General features: G+C 39.9%; 1 protein-coding gene across 4 annotated transcripts in view; it reads left to right on the plus strand.

Moving 5' to 3' along the window:
• efna4 (ephrin A4) overlaps positions 1-22,875 on the plus strand; it is a 74,287-nt gene that overhangs the window by 10,502 nt on the left and 40,910 nt on the right. Inside the window, exon 2 of one of the 4 annotated variants that reach the window (XM_088084500.1) lies at positions 20,386-20,782. In XM_088084500.1, the coding sequence (XP_087940626.1) occupies positions 20,670-20,782 (113 nt within the window). In that variant the 5' untranslated portion in view covers positions 20,386-20,669. Of the gene's footprint in view, positions 1-20,243; positions 20,783-22,875 lie in introns of those variants that run through there. The other 3 variants (XM_088084501.1, XM_042490698.2, XM_042490697.2) reach the window with 3 other exon arrangements.

Below are 22,875 nucleotides of genomic sequence, written 5' to 3' on the forward strand. Positions count from 1 at the left end.
AATCACAATGTATTTCTTTGTTGAAAATGTGTCTTTTTCCCAGGTTTCCGTGTTTTTGGTAAAAAAATGACACTATTTTTATGGTCAGGCGTACGATCCCCTCCATACATGTTCTAAGACACACAAAAATACTCGAGATTGATATGTTTTTCCCCACACAGAGTTCACGAATCTATTAAAAAAGTCCATCTGCTCCTTATCCCTCATTAAACATTTCACAATCCATCTATGAATATGCAAATATGTGTTAGTTCAAAAGTTAAACTACTGGACACAAGCCATCTCCTACTTCACTGAAAAGTTCACTCAGTGTATGTGCGAAGGAGGCTTCACGTTTCCACATCACACTCATGTTACGCTGACTTTGAAATTATGCCACAAACCCCTTGTATGCACACGTGTTAAAATCAGATTTAAGGTGAGCACAGAGAAGCTTTCAACAGATGAACATGAAAACAGCCTCCTAGTGTCAAACTCGGCACGTTATTGTGCTCAAGGAAAGTAAAAATGAGTAAAACACATTTTTGAGTGAAGGGGAAGTTTCGCAGCACTGTCTCACCTCTGGATTTAAAAATGTCACATGCTGAAAATCTTCTAAGTTTTATTTTTATCTTGAAACTATAGAAAGATGAAAAAAGTTTAATTTCTTTTATGCAGCACAAGACAGAAAAGGGAGTGTCTTGGGCTCTCAATGCGGAAAGCAAAGACCAGAATAACAAGCTCAGCAGTGTCGGACCTAGCACTTTCAGCACCTTGGGCACGCTTCCTCACATTCCCCTCCCTTAAAAAATATAGTTATTATCTATGTCTGACAAATAAGAACAAAAGCTATTGAGAAATCAACACAAATAAACAACCTATCCAACAAACAATGATAATAAATAACAAAAAGTAAATTATGGTATGTGCAGATTTGCAGATGTTGTTATCTTTTCTTTCATAATTTTGTATTGCCGCCTGGATGGCTTTTTCCTTTTCATTTTCTGTTACTCTGATGCTTTCCACAAAGCACACTGATGGACACATTAAGGTGAACATTACCAAGACTAAAGATGGTACCCCTACTACAGACCGATCTTTTGATCATCTTTTTTAAGCCGCCTATGTCGCCTTTCTGAAAAAAGATCCACCAGTGAAGCTGAAAGTGGTGCTTTGCAGTAAATGGCATGCAGAGGCACTAACACACATACGAGCACACGCCATGTTCAGTGTCATGCAGGACCTAATAACAGCTGCCACACTTCATGACTGTGACTCAACAAGAGATCTGTAGTTTAATACGTGAGGTGGGTAGAATTACAGTGGAAGATACAGTTTTGTGTGTGAATAAGGCGCTCCTGTTATCTGCTAGCAGTGCTTTGCTAATGGCAGTCAGCAAAACATGACCAAGCATACATATTGTAAAATGTTAAGCAATCTCATTAATTCTGGCTCCCTGACCTTTGACATTTGAGGCTGGAACTTTGTGTGAGCTGTTTGCTGCAGTCGCAGACAGATGCAGCAGACAGAGCAAAGGACTCCCAACATTTAGCAGTCCAGACTCAGGTCAAAGGTCACAGCGTGCTCACAGCCAAAGCCTACTAACAAGCTACCATCTACCTTCCTGTCATGTCTTGGTGACCCCAGAGCACCTACTGTATGGTTGGCTGCATGGTAATGCACCAACTACACTTTCAATTCTGAAAAAAAGCAAAAAAACAAAACAGGAGCTTCCATCACTTATGCTGGAGAGAGAGTAAGTGATGTCTGATTCGAATGTTACACAGAGGAAAAGCGGAAGAAGTTCAGAAACAGTCATTTGAAAAATTCGTCCTAGATGTTAAAGATTTGCCTTCAGCCATGTTAGCAGCAAGGCTCAAGGGATGCCAATGTCAGTCTGCAGGTCAAGTTCAATAAAAGCAGCCACTGGCAATGAAAAACTTTGGCATTAGGCTCCCTCCAAAAATGCCCATTAAATATTAGTTTTTAAAAAAAGAGAATACACAATGAACGCAAAATCTGAATTTAAGGCATAAAAAATTGCAGGTAAAAAGATAAATAGAATATAAATAACGCATTTTAAATTTGTATAGACAGGATTGCAACTGAATAAAGTGAATGTGAACAGGAATTTAGCAAATCTCTATATACAGTGAGAAGTAATACATATTAAGGTGTGAACAGTTTGTAAAACAATAGGTTAAGTGTGTAAAGGTATGTGACAGTATAAAGTTGAGGAGGAGCACGAGTCTTGGCAGCCGACTTTGGTGTCATACCCAATAATGAGAAGAAATGCTGGCATTGTATGTTTCTGCAAACTACAGACAAGTTAAATTTGTACCTTATTTTGTAGCGGTCACGTTGAAACTTTACATTTAAAGAAGCAGTGATTAACTCATGATAAGGTTTAAGGTTCATAAACCACTTAGTTACAGTTAGGGTAAGAACGAGTTTTAGCTTAAATGACCCAGCAGGCATTATCTCTGCAGGAAATGCAACAATTTCAATAAAAAAACAACCACTTTTTTGGCACTTTGCTGTCTGAAAATGCAAAATGTCTTGACAAAAAACAAATGCTTTTTGTCGTACTGTCTTAGCAGAAAATGGAGCAATATCTTGGTGAAAAAAAACCCAATCACTTTCCAGTGCACCATTCCGGCAAGAAAAGCGGCGATGTCTTTGAAAAAAAAAAGTCATTTTTCGTGGCACAATCCCATCGTGAAAAATAGCCATCTAAATGCAGTGATGTTTTGGAATTTTATTTAATTTTTTTGTGTTACTTTTTATATTCTATTCTTATTTTTATATTTAATTTATTATTGTGTCCTCAGAGTATCACTGTACTATCTTGTTGATACATTTTGTTTAAGCTGATTGAAGCTGCTTGAGCGAAATTTCCCCTTGGGGACAGTAAAGTATATCGTATCTTATCTTATTTAGATAAGATGAGCTCCGCTGTACTTAAGTGCTTACAGAGCTTACCGATGGCTTAAAAACATATTTGGATCAGTGTAAAGTAGATGCGTTTGAGTGGCACATATATGAGGATTTTCCATCTTCAGATCCAGTTGTAAAACCAAAACCACATTGTTGATGCTAAATCTTATTTCATCGGCTAACAAAGCTGGCATTATTGCTCAGTCCTTCCTTGACAGCTTGTAATGCCCTTCACGGGTTGGTTTTTTATTATTTATGCAACCCCTCCTAGGCCATGGAGGTTGAAATTCTGTCAGTTAAACACAGTCAGCTGGGACTCCGTTGCAACAGCAGATCACCCAGTAAGACCAGTAGCATGAGCATTTCCCACCTTCTATCAGTAACCATTGTGGCACATTCCTCCTGGCCAGCACAACAGCAGCATGCTAATTCACTGTGAAACCAACATAGTGTGTCCCATCACCGCACCTCCTGTAATCCCTGCAGGTGAGAAAGAGGCAGAGATGGATACCTGAGTATCTGATTGAGCAGCACACAAGATGAATAATTGATATGTAGGTTCTCCATCCCGATGAATACACAGTATACACACAGATGCACAAACACCAACTGTCTTACAGTGCGTGCAGTCATTGCCGTTCTCTCAGGCTAAACTAATCCTGCAGGAAATGTAGTACGTGATTCAATTAGTAGCAGCATATAGGGTCAGCTACCTTGTGTGTATGACATCGTAGTGTGTGTGTGTGTGTGTCTGTCTGTGTGTCTGTGAGTGTGTGTGCAAGCGCTTAGAGCTGAGCAAAGTCCATTCATTAATGTAAAACCATTTACTGATATACAGCACTCTTTCACGTGTGTCTCCTTGTGCATTAAGTGGCAAAAATGTCAGAGAAAAGCTCAGAAATATATAAGATAAAATGCTACCAAGTAAATTAATATTCTGATGGGAAAAAATACTGAATCAAAATATGTGATTCCTTGCAACAACCCCAGAAATTGATAGAACAGCAAACAATAGCCTAACCGTAGTCTCTCTGTTTGCTTTTCCATTATTCATCATCTTGTTTTCATTGGCTCACAGTTGTTTTTCATGCTCACAGCAGCAGGATGATGCCCCTGTCTTTCAAGTCCGTTTTCTTATTCACTTGGGTCAACTCTTGCCTCAGACCCTGAAGTCTAAACATACAAACAGGAGAGGAGAAAAAGGCTCTCACAATCTAAACGAAAGGGTCCAAACGGTGAAAGTTTTCACTGGTTTTAATTGCTCAGGATTTTAAAAAGAGTGTTGACTACTCAGGGATTTAGTTTAAAGTCCAGGGTATAGTTTGGATTTTTTAAAGTGTCCATATCCATAGTCAGTCAGTATATTAAACATAGTAGATGGTGGTCGGCACGGCCACAGTTTGGAGAAGCAGGCTGGAGTCCGACACAGAAGTTAAGCAATGCTGTGGAAGGAGGTCAGCAACAAAACGTATTTCTGCCACCTAAAATAAACCCCAAAAAACAATATCAGTTCCAGTGTGTGCTATATTGAGAGTATTTTAACAACTTAAATACCTTTCCGGCACACAACCCGTTTCAATGGGATAGACGTTAATGTCTTCAGTTCCCCATCTATGCTCTTGTCAAAGCCACCAGACTCCATCGATAAAAACAGTAATTTTAGCTCGCTGAAACCAGGAGTTGCTGGTCTACTGCTGCTTTGATTCAGTTAGTTACTTTGTGTTATTGTGTGACGCTGGTGAATCTGAAGCGACCCTTTTAAACACCAAAGTCACTCAATAACACCAACAAACTAACTGGTCGAGGCAGTGCAGACCAGCAGCTGCTGTGTTCAGCGATGTTAAATCAATGATTTTTTTTTAATGGAGTTTGGCTTTGAAGAGAGAGCTTCATTTTCCCATTGAAAATCACTCTCTGGCATTAAATAAAGCAGCGAAATACTCTTAATATAGTATACACTTAAACCGATATTGATATTTGTAGGTGGGACTTTTTAAGGTAGCTAAAAGATGTTTTGTTGCTGACCCTTCCACAGCTGTACAATGTTTAGCTTCCCCATTGGACTCCAGCCTGCTTCTCCAAACTGAGGGAGGGCCAGCTGACATCTACTGTTGGTAATATACTGTTTATGGCTGAGTAGCCCATACAACCCTGCTTAAAAAAACTCAAATATCCCTTTAAAAATGAGTAGTAATTTAATATTATTTCATTAAGTCAGTTTCTCAGAGATGGTGTTACACCTTGGATTAGTCATTGAGTAGATAGTATTCCTTGTTTGATGTCTAACATAAGACTTTTTCTTAGAATTAAATCATCCCAATAATCAGAAATCAGACACAAATTGTGGGCAGGAAGATATTTGTTAAGTTATTAAAGGAGACAAGTTGTCAGATCTGTCTTTTGACAGTCTTCAGACATGTTTCCAGCTCTACCAAGGTCTTGATTAACTGGTTTCTCTTCTTTGTTTTATTTTTACAGCAGTACCTTAAATTACTTCTCAGCAGGGAAAAATCCTAAATTCTATTTTCATACATTATATAGTCAAACACTTTCAAAAATACAAAATACTGCCCGTAGAGGAAGCTTGTTAAAAATTACATAATTATGCTCAGACTTGGCAAATAATAATTGCTTTCTTTTTAAAAATGCATGTAGTGAAATACAGCCCATCTCATGGTCCAGTGGGGGAAAGAGATGGAGGAGAGAGAAGAAGAGTGTTACTCTTTATTGCTCCATCTCTCTTTCACGCTCCCTGAATCTCTCTATTACCCTGGAAGTCTCCCGAATCTCCAAAAAAAAAAAAAGAGAAACACACACACATGCAAGAAAGCACAGAGTCCATCTATAAACACTAATGCAGCATGTGGATGTGGATGTGTGTGTGTGTGTGTGTGTGTGTGTGTGTGTGTGTGTGTGTGTGTGTGTGTGTGTGTGTGTGTGTGTGCGCGCACGCTTCTCGGTGTGTCTGAGTTATGATTGATGTCTCTTTTCTCAAATTAGTCATTTAAAGACAAATGGGGTAGAGAGAGGGAGCACAGGACGGAGGTGGGGAGGGGGACAGCAGCCACTTCAGAGGGCCTAAACCATTTAACCACTTAACCTCGGCGCCCTCTCAATGTCATGCTCAAACTGCCCCCTCTGCCCCGTGTCTCCTCTATACGGCCTCTGTCTCTAATTTAAAGCTGCTTTAGTACCACGATCATGTTGCACAAGTCAAGGTTAACTACAGTAAGTAGCCTACAATGATTCAGAATGTAATTAATAAAGACATCTGGTTTATACATACATATTTGTACTCTACGCCAGGGGTCGGCAACCTTTACTGGCCAAACATTACTAATTAGTCTAAAGAAGCATCTATATTTTACCACAAGGTGATTGTTTGGTACTTAAACCCTTTAAAACCTGAAGAGACATCAGTTTTCTTTTGCTGCATTCGGACACCTTTCACAAGCTGAGCAAAATGGTTTGATTTCTTTCGAAAACAGGAAAAAGGCAGTGGCTAGCTTGGCAAGAAATGCTCCATGAATTGCAAGAAATTGGCAGAAGGTGACAAGGAAATTACCTAAAAACTTTTTAAAAAGAGGAGGATAAGAATAGTATCCCAAAAAAAGGAAAATGTCCAAATCCTATGTTTATAATTAAAATAATTTTATTTTAAAAATTATGTTCCATAAAAATATAATAAAATATATAAAGTAAATACAGTTTTTATTTTTCAGCAATTTGTTTTTTCATTTTTTTAACCTTTTTTTTCTTATTTTCAGGTAATTTTCTTGTAACCTTTGCACTATTTTTTGCTTATTTTTTGGGCCATGTCTTGTTAAGTTGCTCATTTTGCTCATATTTTTGAAAGAAATCAAACCAGGTGCTTAGCTCTCAAAAGGTTACCTTTGCAGTGTTGGCAGTGAAAGGTAACAAATCTGTCTATTTTCTATTTTCCTTTGAGAAGTTTTCTTTTTTTGGATTTGGAACCAATAGCTTTACTGCCTTAGAATCAAGACTAACCACTGCCACTGAGGTTCAGCAAAATTTAGAGGAAAAGGTGCTGGGCTGCAAACATGTGAGGTACATTTTTATTGACGAAATGAAATGAATCACTTTTGGCTTACATCAGAGAAAAATAAGATTTAAAACGTAGAAACAAAGACAAAAATCACCTTTAGACATTTCCATATACATTTTTTGTCAATACGACAAGGAGCCACTGGAGAGGGGTTAAAGAGTCATTCAAGAGAGTAAGTATTTGCACATCAAGGAAATCAAAAAATAGTGTACATGACGAAACACCTGCACACTTACTCCATGCCACACAACATTTGAATCCAATTTTGATCCCAGAAGGACTTTTTTTTTTTAAAAAAAGAGACTGTTTCCTATTTCAATTCATTTCATAGTGATATGACACACGGGAGAGCCAAAAGTCTTCACTTTTTAGAAGCTGGAAGTGGAGAATAATTAATTGACTGATTAATTTATCTTTATTTAGCGTAACAAAATCTTTCGATCTCAACTCTTAAGCCAAAATCTTCAAGAAGTTCTTCTTAGCTGCTGTAAATGAGACAAATCTCCCTGGGAGAGCATGCCCTAGGTTTTGGCTGAGCCCTGAATGTTTACATCTGGCTCCGCCCCTGCATACCATTAGTGTATGGATTTTAGCATCTGTCTTTGGGTTGCAAGATCTGTTTGTATCCACCGGCCAGCGTTTTCTTGGTTTAATTTGAGTTTATGGAGTAGATGTCGAGGGGTTCATGTACTTTAACTTTTCTTTGGCTATAATTCTCCTGGTCCAGATGGTGTTCGGGTTATACTGAGGCTTCACATCCAACTCCTCTCATCATCTGTACATCATCATCACAGCTGTAAAGGCCTGACATCCATCCATCAGCTCTTTTGTCTCCATTACTCCATGTTTTTTCTGGTTGAAGTCACATTTGCCACAAACTGCGGAAAACATTTACAGTCGCTCACTGACCGACTGATTTGCAGTGATGGGGAATTAACCCTGATTGGCCGGCCTGTCTGTCTGTAATCAAAGTGGATGAGGCGAGGGGAGGCATCAGACCGGCCGGATGAGACTCTCATTATTTTCCTCGCTACTTTCTTCTCCTCTCATCCTCTACATCAATTTATAATACCGCTCTCTCATTGCGTCTCCTCTCCCACTTTCCCAAGCCTTCTGCTCATCAAATCCCCCTCCTAGACTTATCCATTCCCTATTTTTCATTTCCACGTTCTCTCTCTCTCCTCCTCTGTCTCTCTCCTCTTTCTCTCTCCCCTGGATATTTAGTTTGATTTATTGCCTCTTGTTGGAAAGGTTGGCGTTTTAATAACTCAGCTCCTCCTCACCCCAACGAAGAGAGAGAATGTGCGAGAAGAAGAACTTTAGTAAGCACAAAATAAACGTGCGGACAGACAGCGAGGTTTTTCTAGTGCTTTTCTTTTATCTCCCCAGCACTCTCCCACTCTTTCATGTCTTCCGGTTCCTCTCACCATTCACTCCGGCTGAGGATATAAAAGCTAAACGTGCAGCCGAAATGGATGTCAATTTGAGCTCCTCTCTGATCTGTGGAGAGAGAGAGAGAAAATACACATACGCGCACACACACCCAACAGCTGTAATGGACTGGGGATGTGCAAACTGACAAGCACATAAAAGATGGACCATCTGGTTTGAGGTAGAGGAAAAGGATGGGACCAGAGAGAAAAAAAAAACTTTAAACAGAAGATCAATGATGAAAGAGGGACAGCACTCTGGCCATGAGATAGGGTGAAGTCAGGTAATTTGGGACATCAGGTAAAATGGGACAAATAAGGTTTTACATCTTGGGCTCTTTAAATATTAGAAGCCAGGCACCGAACATGCATTGCAATGTTAATACAAACGTGCTTTACATTCATCTTTTTTTTATTGGTCTGAGATAAGTACAATGGGTTCAACTAAGATTAAAAAGTGCACTGGTCGCCAAACATGCAAGAAAAGCCATGGCATGTTGATTTAGTAATTTTGATAAAAAATAATACTGCAAGTAAAATAATGAGGACATAACAACAAAAGTGGTTGTAAGATGTTGCATTTAATTAAATGTTTGAGTTAGAATTAAGATATTTTCACAGCACTAGGAATGCCTGATTATATCAAAGCCATAACAAGTCAACTTGTTCAGGTTTCATAGGGATAAAGTAGTATTCAGAGTTTAAGTGGTGGTTTCTCAGTAATCTGCCCAAAAGTGTTCCACATTACCTGACTTCACCCTAACACAGTGAAAAAAGTAGAGTTTAGAGGTGTGAAATTGACAGAGGGAGACAAGACTGGAGAAGTATGTTCATCAGCTAATGGGCCAGAGGATGATAGTGAGAGACAGACTGGGAGAGCACCAAACAGAGCCTTTATTTAGATGGCGATTATTCACACTGGTCATTAGAGAACCATATCACTTTCCCTCATTTACTGAAAGACGGCGAAGGAGAGGGGGGCGAGGGGGAGACTGAGAGGGCAATCATTAGAAGATATCACTTTCCCCCATCTTCTGCGGAGGGGAAAAACGCCACAGTCTGAGAGTCCACATCCTCGAGCAATAAGACAATGACTAGCAATTAATAATTCAAATGACAAACCAGCAGCCGCTGCATCGACACGTGGGAGTTGCAAGAACCTGTTAACAGAAACTTTGAGCTCTTGTTCATTTAGTTTTCTCTGTGTCGGCATTGGAGGTAAATCTATCCGATCAGGGTAATTATGTCTTAGCTATATGCCGAGCATATTGTTTGTTCCTTTACAGCACGTCTCCTCCCAGAGCAATTAAATTATAGTGTGTGTAGAGTTAATTACAGAGCATGAAGTGGGATTATTGGAAAACATGCACGCCTTTTCCAGTTTAATTAAATGTTTGCAGGTATTCATTGTAAACCTGTCAAATGCGCACTGTAAGAACAGCAGAGAAGGAGTTTTTATGACACGCAAACACACAGAGAAGTCTCCCTCTCTCGAATACACACACACACACACACACACACACACACACACACACACACACACACACACACACACACACACACACACACACACACACACACACGCACACACACACACACTGCCAGTGTCTGATTCCGCAGTAATAACTCACAGGAAAAATCGTTGATGGGGAAAAAAGTCATTGACAGGGTAAAAAAAAAAAAAAAATCTGCATTTTTATCTTCAGCCCATAATTCTAAGTGGTCCGGCCTGTTTGAACATTTCCTAGGGGAACAATTAACGTGCTTTTAGTTCCTACCACATAAGCATGTCTGCCAAATCCCCATCAGATCGCTGCCCACAAAAACACACACTGACAGTCAGGAGATTACAGACACAAAGACACACACTAGAAAACACTCGTTTGTGTGTGTGTGTGTGTGTGTGTGTGTGTGTGTGTGTGTGTGTGTGTGTGTGTGTGTTTGTACACTTAATGAAGAAAGCAGCAAGGAGTGAATGAATATATAGAGGTCACAAAGACGAGACAAAACTAAATGGAGTTTTGTTTGTACGACACTTGTATCTGCCAGCTTTGATCCACTTAAATATAGGATATTGTGACTTTACATCAAAGGTGTCAACATTTCCTCTTTTCTATATTGGTGTCTAAAGTGAGTGTTTATAGAAACACACAAAATGACAATCGAGTTCTGGTATGTGTTGGCCTCTCGTCACACAGCACACAGCTACTAAAAAAAGACTCATTTATTCTCTTATCTCTTTCAGGGCCACATGACTGAGCAGGTAAGGGATTTGTGTCCTCCTCAAAGGCACTTTGATGGGGTTCAAAGCTTGATGTGTTGTACTGGGACAGTCACTTCAACCACCACACTGCCCCGCTGCCTGCTGTTTGGCTGTATTTAAATTGGAAGTCTCTTTTTTGGCACAGAGCGGAATTGATTCTTTTTAGACAGCAGAGCGTAATTGGAAGAAGTCACAAAAGTGGAGTGTCTTGGCAGTAAATAGATCAAGACATAACCTTCACTGCATTTTGGCAGAGTGTCAAACTGCGTGCGCAAACAGCCATCGCCTCATTCATCTCAAAGTTAATTTTACTACAGAGGGTTCGCTCGGTCTATCTGGGATGGAGAAGGGGAGCGAAGGGAGACACTGTACAGTAGGGGACAGAAGGGGAGGAGAGGATAAATTGTGGGGGTGTTTGGGGGGGAAGAGGATGACTGCTGGCACGCAGGGAGGACGGAGAGAAAAGTGGACAGAGAGCAGAGAGAGTCCGCAGCGAGGGGGCAGAGTGAATAGAAGGAACAGAAGGACAGATGAATATGCAGAGCGGGCCGCGTGTCCTCTTCTTGCTTCCATCTGACTCAACTAATCATCCACAAATGCTGCGAGAGGGGAGGAGGGAGGACAGGGGAGACAGAAAGTAGGTGACAAGAAAGGCAAAGCAACACTGTGGAAAGAGTGAGGATGAGAGCGGGATGTGTCCAGCACTCGGACTGGGGGCTTTTTGAATACTAGTAATGTCAAGATTATACTTTTTTTGATACCACACATGGTGGAATATAAAAAATGTTCTTTTACAAAACTGCTTTTCTATTTATCAAAATCCAGAGTTCATAATCGTCAGTGTCTAGACACATTAACCATGTGAGCACCCTGTGATACTACACATACATTATAATATAAAATAGGTATCTTAGCATAAAAGAATCATTGTGAAACAGCAGGTGCATACAGTAAATGGTGGAATGTAACCAAGTACACCTACTCAAGTACTGCACTGTGAAAATTTGTGGTACTTTCACTTCATTTGAGTCTGTTCTTTTCATGCGACGCTATACTTTTACTCCACTACATAACAGAGAGAAATATTGTTATTTTTACATCTGAAAGCTTTAGTTACTAGCTACTTGACAAATTAAGATTTTTGCATAAAAAGCAAGAAACTTTTTTTTTTATCAAACAACCCAACAGTTAATACAAGTACAGCTGAAACAAAAGTCAATTCATAAATAAGCTGATTGACAAAAAAAAAAAAATTGTCAAATATTTTTGATAAACAGGGTAGCAGTATATAAAGTAGTCTTCTGGTTTATTTTTTTTTCTTTTTTTGTTTTATTTATTTATTTATTCAGTAAATGTTCCTTACTTACTTCTACTTAAATACCATTTTAAATACAGAACTTTAACTTGTAACAGTATTTTTACAGTGTGATATTAATACTTCCACTTAAGTAAAGGATCTGAATACTTTCTACAGTAATATCCTTGTCAACTGTCAACACAGCTTTTTTTTATTTTTTATTAGAAAACATTTTGACATGTCACAGTGTGGAAAGCACCAGTGTGAATAAACATTTTCCACAATTTTAAGTTTAAAGACATTTTTCATGCACTCAGTAGATATATTCCTTTTAACTTTTGGTCACAAATTTATTAAAATCTGTGTTAGCAAGCACTTTTCCTTTGCTAAGATAATCCATCCACCTGACAGGTGTGGCACATCAAGATGCTGATTAAACAGCATCGGTACTACACAGGTGTGTCTTGGGATCGTCACAATAAAAGGCCACTCCAAAATGTGCAGTTTGATCACAAAGCACAATACCACAGGTGTCCCAAGTTTTTAGGAAGTGTGCCATTTGCATGCTGACTGCAGGAATGTCCACCAGAGCTGTTTCCTGTGAACTGAATGTTTGTTTCACCACCATAAACCATCTCATCTCATGTTGTTTGGCAGTACAAACCTATATCTGTGGTTCCTGCAGCATTAATGCTTATCTCCACTTCATCACCAGCTCAGGTTCTAACTCAAAATCCACTTATTAGCCTTTTGTAGTCCTCAGAACCACATCTAATGTTCTCTATCAGTGGACCAAGTTTAAATATTGGTTAGCCGTCATCATGTCACATAATAGCTTTACCAGTTTTTTATTGTTGTTGTTGTTAAACTTAATGTCTTAATGCAGTTGCATGTCTGTTTATGTATTACAATTTATGTAGGCTGCTGTATATAGTGAGCTTCTCACAAAAAGAGTCAAATTATTTTTACGTGTGAACATACTGTAATAGATTATCATTCTGGATGTTGATATTTCATCCAAACTGAAAAAAAATCTTATTTAAAATGAGATTTTCAACATTTAAATGCTAAAATAACACATTCTTTCTTTTAAAAATGAAATACTGAAAGTTCAAGAAATCAATCACACCCTTGCTACAGTTTTTTTCTACAACAGCCTCAATTTGGTCCAGTATGACCAGTAACTTATTCTCTTGCAAAATATCCCAGTGTACCTGATGCAGCTGTCAATCATGTCAATCACTGCTCATGAACTGTGGCCAAAATGTCAAACTTGGCAGCACTTTTCAGAATCAGAATCAGAATCCGGTTTTATTGCCAAGTACATTAACATATACAAGGAGTTGGACCTGGTGTTTTGGTGCAAAACAGTTAACATAAAGGAAGAATAAAAATATTGAATTTAAATAGTGTAAGAGATAAAAAATATAGAAGCAATTTAAAAAATGTACAAAATTGATCAGATATAAATCAAGATTCTGTCACTGCATTGCCTGTTTCTCCCCCCAGATGCTTTCAGTAACATATTTTAGTGTTCACTGTAAGCAGTTGCTGTTAATCTACAGCCAGTCTTCAACGGTAAAATACTGTATGTGTGAAAAACGGTTTGGTAGTGTAGTTAGCAATGCATTGTTGATTGGTCCACTTGAAGCAACAGGATGGGGGCCCTTAACAGTGTGCTGCTATTTTAAATTACAGGGCATAATTCTTACATTAGACCAGTGCTTTTTGTTTCTCAGTCAGTCTTCTTTTAAAAAAAAATAACGTGAAATAATTTGTTATATACTCCTACGGACTCAAGAAACTGTCATTTGGAGAGCAGTTTTTCCCGAATAGGACGCACAGTTCGGGGGACATGTAGTGGACATGAGCAAGTCCTGCTTTATCAGCATCAATAAGTCTTGCTCATTTTGTGAAGAATGTTTGAACAGCTGTCTAAGTAGTTTTAATGTTATTTCTCAGTGAGGAGATCTGAATAGCTCAAACAGTTAGCCTATTTACAGGCGTTTTTTGTCGATTTATTTTGATCTGCCTAATTTGACAGTACACAAGTATGTTCAGCTGTGACTGGTTGTCTTCGTTCACCTGTGCTGGATTCTAGCGAATGGCATTAGGGCAAGTACAAGGAGGAAGAGGAGCATGATTTTCATTCAGAGATATCTATCTCATGGACAGCTGTCTCAGTTTTCATAAACATGACAAAAAGCTGATTTCATAAAAGTAACCAACTACAGCTTTAAGTAGGTATGTATCTGATCAAAGAGGAGGCTCAAGAAAAAAATTGTGCAAGCATGCGAATCCAGCTTTGTGCACATAATGCTAAAGATACATTTCCATCAGTACAAAAAAGAGTTTTGAAGTTTGATTTCCACCTTCATCAAAGATGGGCGACACAAGAAGAAAGGGCTCAGCAGCTTTGAAAGAAGGATGAACAAACAGAGACAGAGAAAAGCCAATAGAGAAAGACAGAAAAGCAGATTCGGCACTGTGTCTGTGATGATGAGAACAAAGAAGAGGCACAATCGGATTGCTCACATCTCAGAGTGTTGTATTCAGGGAGGGCCACTTACACAGTCAATAGTAATGGATAGCACATGCTGCAGAAGAGACCTTGCTTTCTTTATCTGCTTACATGTAGTACACAGAGACAACAATAGCCCCGACTACTGCATTGAAAATCTATCCGACATACTCAATTCTCATCTTTTCTTTACAAATGTCCACTATTAGTCCCCAAAGAAGTTGAGGTGGCTCCTCAGACAACAAAAGAGAGAACTGAAATGAAGAAAAAGACACACAGATGACCGTCAGTATACAGGTGTGTGAGAAAAAGTAAACACAAGACAGGTGGAGCTGCAGGGGGAAAAAAGAGAGGAGAAAAGGCGAAGGGGCTAAGGGGGGAACTAAGAAAGTGCGGCAAAAAGCATTCAATAAACACGTCTCTATAGTAACCAAGATGTAATTTGCTTGGTGAGAAAAAGAGAAAGATGGAGATTGAGGGGGAGTGATGGAGAGAGGGGAATAGAAAAGCATTTACCATCACTGCTTGAGTCCAGAGCTGTAATTACGGAACTGAGACGCAGCGAGGGAAGGGGAGGAAAAGAGCGGAGGTACACGCAAGAAAAGAGCCGCACACAATGTACTTTTACAGAAAGAAAAAGGTGAGAATGAAAAATACACACAAATAAAGTGATGACCCCTTAAAATTGGCACTGTTGCAAATAAGTGAAGTAGGCGTGCAGAGGAAAGGCAGGGGGAAAAAGCAGCTCCAGAAAGAACATAATGACAAAAATAAAAGAAAAAGAGAGAGCCTAGGAAAAAGGCTTCTTTTGTAAGTTAGTGTAGGGTGAGAGTGAGTTAACAAACTTGTAATAATCCTGGCTGATCATTAAGCCAAATAAAAGAAATTAGAGTACTCTCTGATGAAGTGGAGATGAGTATTAATGTTGCAGGCACCACAGAAAGAAATGGAAAGAGAGGAGGACATGGAGTGGTGTAAAAGTGAGGTGGAAAGGGAGGAGTGACAGGCGAAGACAAGATATCTTATGGGAAGCAGTAGTTCTCAAGTGATGAGTGATAGACAAGCCAAGATGTGCATGAAACATGCAGGCATATGGCCGATCAAAATAGTAAGAGACCAAAAATAGCGGGATTACAGAGTAGATGGAGAATGGGGCCAGGCCCGCTTTGAGTGTGTGAGAGACAGAGTGATAAAGAGAGAGGAGTGTGTTCATGCTGTGTGTGTGTGTGTGTGTGTGTGTGTGTGTGTGTGTGTGTGTAGGGTAGTTGATTACAGCTCTGGCTAGTGGCTTGGTGTCAGCCTGTATATGTGGAGATAACAGGATTAAGAGGCTACTGACACTACTGTACAAAAGAGAGAGAGAAGAGCGAGTGATGGTGAGGAGAGCGAAAGAGGAGGAACGGCAGGAAAAGGAAAAAGGAAAAGAGACTTAAAGGAATATTCCCCCTATTCCATATGATAGTAAAAAAAATGAATGCAATGTGTCTAAATATTTAGAAATAATAATAGAATAACAACACGGATGTGTGACAAATCGAAGTAAATACAGTGCAGAATGCCAATTCCATTTAGGGCACTTAAACCGTTTGAAAACTCAGCAAATTAGCTTCAGTTTTTGCAATGAGAAACTTGAGAAATTACCCAAAAATTAGCATAAAGGAAATTTTTTTGATAAATTACAAGAAATTATGGGCAAATTAGAAAAAAAAAGTTGACAAAACAAACAAATAGAAAAACAAAAAACAAATAAGGAAATGGCCCAGGAAAAAATGCTTGAGAACTTAATCCTGTAGGGTAATTTTAAGTATATAAATATGATAATTATAATTATAGAAGTATATAATAAGCTTTTTTTGGCATTTTTGCCTTTATTGGATAGGACGAGGGACAGCATGAAAGGGGGAGAGAGCGGGGACAACATGCAGCAAAAGGCCATGAGCCAGAGTCAAACCCACGGCTGCTGCTGCTGCAAGGACATTGCCTTCATACATGGGGTGTCTGCTCTATCCACTGAGGCACCAGACATGCCTATAATAAGCTTTTTTAAAAATAATTTTCCAAATCAACTAATTTCCTGCAATTTGCGTAACATTTCTTGCCAAGCTGCTCGTTTGCTCAGAGTTCAAAGATTGAAATCGTGAACAAATCTGAACACAGGAAAAGTTATGTCCATGCAGGTTTTAAAGGGTTAAGGGGTCATTGACTGGTTTGCACTGACTGGTTTGATAAATATAAAATGATATGAATCATATGCTATGCCCTTTGCACTCACCAGATCTTAACCCAGTAGAGCACTTATGGGAGATTTGTAAGACAGCGTTCTGTTAGACTCTATCATTGTCAAACATCTTTTGGAGGAATGGTGTTCATTCCTCAAATAGATCCCCAGAGATGCACAGAATCTATAACAAGGACCGCTGAAGCTGTTCTGGAAGTCTGTGGGAGCCCGGCACTTCACCAAGACACTTTCCAATCAATTGTCAGAAAAAAATGTTACAATTGTGCATTTCTGCAAAAACCACTGTATATGTTACATTTGTACGTTATAATGTTGCAGATACTGCAGCAATGTCTTTGTAAAAATAACTGTTTGTTGTAGTACTATTCCCACTCAAAATTCAGCAACAGGTTGTAAAAAAAAAACCCCACCCAACTTTGGATGCAAAAAGCTGCTGGAAACACAGCTATCACTCACTTAAAAACAGATGCTTTAGTTGTTTAAAGGTCTCAAATGATGGTCTGCGACGTCGCACTTAGATGTCACACCATCCTCCATCCCCTCTTTCTTTGCCCGATTACAAATCATCTATATATTTTGTCACTGTAAAATGTTTACATGAAATATACAAATGTATTTGTGGTTTGCAGAAACTTACAATGCCAATAAGTTCTTCTAACGACATGGCTTTTTTTTTGTCTTTTCTTTAGTTTATCATTTTCTATATCTGTGCATGCTTTTTGGTAAAAAAAACAGCTGACCGCTTCTTGAACTTCTTACCCCAGATTTCCACATGTTACAGAAATTGGAGAAAATCAATACAGGCTGGAACTTCATGTTGACATATTCATGAATCATTTTTAGCTTTTTTTCCCCACAAATTTCCTGCAGATTTTTTGGGCCCTGTTTTCATTGCCTTCTCCCCATGTTTTTGGAAAAAAAAACAAACCAATTTAAACTTAAATCGTTGCACATTTAGTTGAAGATAATCACTCCACGTGAGAAATACTTTTTAAGATTTATATGATTCATACATGACGAGTAGAGTAAAGGACAAACTCTGTGGGATAACAGAAAAATGTTTGCCGAGATAAACTGTGCCAGGAGATGTGGGGGGAAAACATATTTGACCAGTAATGAGAAGATCAATGAGAGGGAAGATTAGGACGGATGATGGATAGAGATTGAGGAAAAAAGAGAGAAAAGATTTTGGAAAGAGTGCTGATAATGATGAATAGCAGACACACAGGAGTTGGAGAAAATATTAAAGAGAACAGGAGAAAGAGAAAGAAAAGGTTTGTGAGAGGGGAAGCTGTAAAGTTCGTGCGAAGATTTCCATTTCTGGCTGTTAAGTTAACACGGCCATTAGTACGTGCAAAATCCATCAGCTTTGCAATCAACACGGCTCTTAATTTAGTGCATCATAACTGTAGATTTCAATTGGTGCTCCCATGAGGTAAATGAGACCACTTTTCTCTGCAATCTAATCTGAGTCAAGGAGGGAAAACTGGTCAATTTATAGTCTGAGACAGAAGAATTAGCTGCAGGGCCACTGCGTACTTAAACTGTTATGTTCTGAAGACAATTCCAAATTGAAAGTTAGAAAGTTTTTCAGAGAAAAGGAGAGAGAATTAAATGAATTTTCACAAAGTATTATTAACCTCTGGCACTCTTACCAAATTTGTTAGGCTCTGTCTGTTTCTACAGATCAATCATAACGAGAGAGGGAGAGAGAGAGAGACCCCTGCAGAGTGAGTTACTCCTCTGTGGTCCGCTCCACGTTTGCTGAGGGAGCGCGAGCTCACTAGGGACAAATTAGCCACACAGGAGCACTGAGGCATCATGGGAAATTAATGATCAGGACCTCCAGGAAGTGAGCTAATGAGTCCTAGTGCCACGCGCAAATGTACACGATGAACCACACACACGCAGGATAAAAGATAGAGAGAGCGGGAGAAGGAAGGGGGGAGTCCTGCAGAAAGGAAATAGCCAAACGTGCAGTTTCAGCCCCTAATAACACAAAGCTATCAATGTAACTTTGTCTGGGTGACTGATAGTGCTGAAACAATAGTAATCACACATACACACACACACACACACACACACACACACACACACACACACACACACACACACACACACTTAAGAGAATCAGATAATTAGAGAGGACCACCAGTGGCTTTCGCCCATGGAGGCGTAGTGATTACTGTCACTACACCCTCCCCTGGGGCGGCTGACAACAACCAGTGAATTAATACTTCTCAACACACACACACACACACACACACACACACACACACACACAAACAGCTCATGCAGCCAACTGTAGCTGAACTAAATTGGGATCTTGTAGCCAACAGTCAAAGGGGTGGTGTGGCTCCCCACTGATTGATTACTTTGAGTCTATCCTACCTGGTATGTTGTGTTTCTGTGAGAATTTTATGTTTCTTTGTCATCATTTTGTGTCACTTTTTGTCACTTTGTGTCTGTAGCACATTTTTGGTGCTTTTTTTTGTCTCTTTGTATTTTTTGTTTGTCATTTTTTGCATTCTTTGGTCTATTTGCAGGTCCTCTGTATCTCAATTTGATATGTTGTGTTTCTGGGGGAAAATTTTTTGCATCTTTGTTGTTTTTTGTGAGTTTGTTTGTTTTAGCCCATTTTTAGCACTTTTATGTCTCTTTGTGTTTGCTTTGCCCCTTTTTGTAGTTATTATGAGTCTCTTTACAGTTCCTTTGCATCTCTTTGTGGTATTTTTGTGTCTCTTTGTTGATATTTTACCTCTTCTTTCTGGTTGGCACGTATTGATAATTTGACATTTTGCGGGTGCTGGCCAGGGGGGCCATGTGACACTTTTGGCCCCTGTGCTCAGTAGGCCTGTTCTTTAATTTATCCATGGTCCCAAAGGACTTTTATTTTGACATCATAATAATAATAATAATAATAATAATAATAATAATGATAATAACAATAAGACATTTCCACCATGAATTGAAACAGAAAAGGCACAAATTGGTGCTATAAAAAAATCTGTGCAATGCTTGAAAGTGAGTGTTTGATGCTCATAATTTTCTGAAGGAGGACCCCTGAAACCCCCCCTCCCATCTCATTTTTGTAACCCCCAAATATAGCCTTCTGTTGCCCAACTCAGATACCTGGAGTTACACTGTAACTACACGCTGGGGGGGTTAGGAGGGAATGCAGGAGGAACTTATCTTGTTGAAATCAGTGAACCACCTCCTCAAAGACACTTGAACACCTATGGGTCCTGCAGAGGAGCTGCTCAGTGACTCTAATTTATGTTTTGGAGCCTATTGTAAGACTTAAGTTCAAATAAGTGTAAGTATTCAGCCCCAGATGTCGCGGGGGGTGGGGGGTACAGAGGGTCCCAGGCCTCCCTGAAAAACTGGAACCGTGACAGCCTGCCTCCTCACACCAGTCGGCGCACCTCTCAAGGATTTAACCCTGCACTACAGGATCATACATCACCACACCCTTGTCCACTGATTGGCCCAAAGTTTCCCGGCACCGCCCTCAGCTCAGTGGATCCGCCCTTCCAGCGCTGCGCAGCCTGTTGCTGCCAAACCAGCTGGCACTTACAATTGATATCCTCATGACTGTATGCGTAAAGCTCTGACCTTTAAACTCAGGTTTATTGTGTTTTATTACATCACAGGCAGAAGATCAAGAGTTCAACATCACCATGCGGACAACGAAGAAACTCTCAGGAACTTTTCACCGTGGGGGTTCACACCTTCAGCTCTGCAGCCTGTGATTTCACCTTTTTTTGAGCGACTTTAATCAGCTGACCTGTATGCATGATGCAAAACTGTGACGTCGAAGTTTTGTGAAGCCGCTGGGGAAAGTTTTTCACCGACCTCCTTCCTCTTGTCTGTCGGGGTCTCCTCACCTGGTTTGCAGCCACTCCCAGCCGGCGCAGAGCCTCTCGCGGCTCTGAGGATGGGGACACCTGGAGCTCTGCCTGTTTGGAAAGCCACGATTTTCCTCTTTAACTTCATCTCAGCTGCTGTGGCCAAAAGACACGTCGTGTATTGGAATTCTACAAACACAAGGTGAGAAAACACTCAACGATGCGCCTTTCTCCAAGGACTGAAGTTGTTCTTTTCTCTGCTGTTAGGGACAAAGTTTGGTTAATATCACTTTGCGCAGAGCAAATAGCTGGTCTGAACTTGCACTGCCATGTTATTGCACAACGGCTACAACGATTCCTACTAAATGAGTCACACTTCTGTTTTAAAGAATCTCTGCTATGCACATCACGTCCTTGTTTGCTTAATTGAAGAGGGGTGCAGAGCAGGTACGATCACCTAGGACCTGCACCAGCCCAAAAGCTATCAGACCGGTATTTTTAGTTAAATTAAGAACCCTGAAACATAAAGCCAGTGTGGCCTAATCTCACATTCTCAGCTACACTGTCGAACCTGAAGTTTATTTTAATATTAAAAATCAAGGAAACTGACTGCCTTGAAAAATTTAAGCAAATGTAACTGTTAATTTATGTTAACTTTATATCTAATTGTTAAATTTCTTAAATTTTATTTATATTTGCTCTTACTTTTTTGAAGTAGTTGCAACTTAAAAACTACATATTTAATTGAATCAATCTTCAAGTTTTAGCAACTTCACTAAACCATGTATACTGTGCTATATATCTGTATTCTGCTGGTTGCAAACTACTTAGTTGTATTTCTATATTCTCAAAAATATTAACAAAACAGAACTTGCAGGTCTCATTACTTCATCCTAACAAATCCTCAAGTTAAGTTCAGTTTACTGAACTTGCTAACACTTGAAAACTAATTTCACCTGTCATTTTTAAGTTGCAACAACTTCATAAAAATTAAGCAAATATAGCTAACTTAACAATTAGATAAAAAGTAAACATAAATTAAGATTTGTTCTATGTCTACTATATTTTTGCAAGGTAATCGGTTTCCAAAATTATTGCAAGTAAGATTTTACAGCTAACTTTATCCCAATGACTACACTCTAACCCTGGCTTTCACCTGTCCACTGCCTGCGTGCAGGTAGTTATTATTCTACTTATAGAAAGCCAGAAGTAAGGGGTTCTTCCTAAGTGTTTGCTCTAAATAGTGTCCTAGATAGCATTCTGAGGACACAGGTGTATATTAAAGTCTAAAGTGCTGCTGCGCATAAGCGAATATGCAGTTGGATAATGGGACGGTGTGTGTTTGTGAGTGTGATTGGGGCCATTAGCAGAGCAGAGTGAGGCTCACCTGCTGATCCAGGTGTTCCAGTCTGGCTAATTGAAGGGTTGATGTGGGAGACCTGCAGGGCCAGTAGGACTACTGCCCAAAATTCCACGCTCTCTCGTGCTTATTTACAGTCTCTTGCTCTCTGTAAGACCCAATTCCCCCAAACACTCTTCAGATGAATGACCTTTTTAGTTAATAGCTGTTGGCCACAGAGACCACTTTATCAGTCGCTGTTTGTCTTGTATTTTACATTTGTGGATGCAGAAATGTTCAGAAATATGACTCCCGGGATTAATGATTTCCCCAAGGGCTCCTTTGTCAGGTCTGCAGGACTCATCCTGTACCAGAGTCAGCTGAGGTTGTATGCAGTGTGTCCAGGCGGGTAAAACCCAGTCCTGTAATTGGGATCCAGTAGAAATGTGATGGGGAGGAACACTGTGAGGATTAGGAAGCACCTTCTTGTTCCCTGGAGATTCAGGGATGAATGGTCACAGTCTGTGGCAGGGGCCACACAGTTGGTCGCAACACCACACAATCACAATGCCATCAGCATCACGGCGGAGGGTGACCCACTGTGGCAGAGAATCACTCTCATCAGCAACACCACCCAATCACAAAGCTATCAGCAGAGCCGTGATGTTGCACCCGGTCCAGAGTCCCCGGGGTTTACTGCTCTCCTCTCCTCTCCTCTCCTCTCCTCTCCTCTCCTCTCCTCTCCTCTCCTCACTCTTCATTACCTCCCTTGTTACATCCCCTCTCCTTTTCATTTTTTGTCTCCACTCCCCCTCCTCCTTCTCCTCCTCCTTCGCCCCCTTTATCTCTCACGACTCCCTCCTGCCCAGTGATGGATATTGGCGGTGTGATTAGTTGAGCTTCAGTCATTTTCCCATACCATATTTTCTATTAGCTGCCAGCCAGCCGGCCAGGTT

This window comes from Plectropomus leopardus, chromosome 11 (genome assembly GCF_026936395.1).
Source record: "Plectropomus leopardus strain MGB_pleo_1.0 chromosome 11, ASM2693639v1, whole genome shotgun sequence".
NCBI classification, from domain to species: domain Eukaryota; kingdom Metazoa; phylum Chordata; class Actinopteri; order Perciformes; family Serranidae; genus Plectropomus; species Plectropomus leopardus.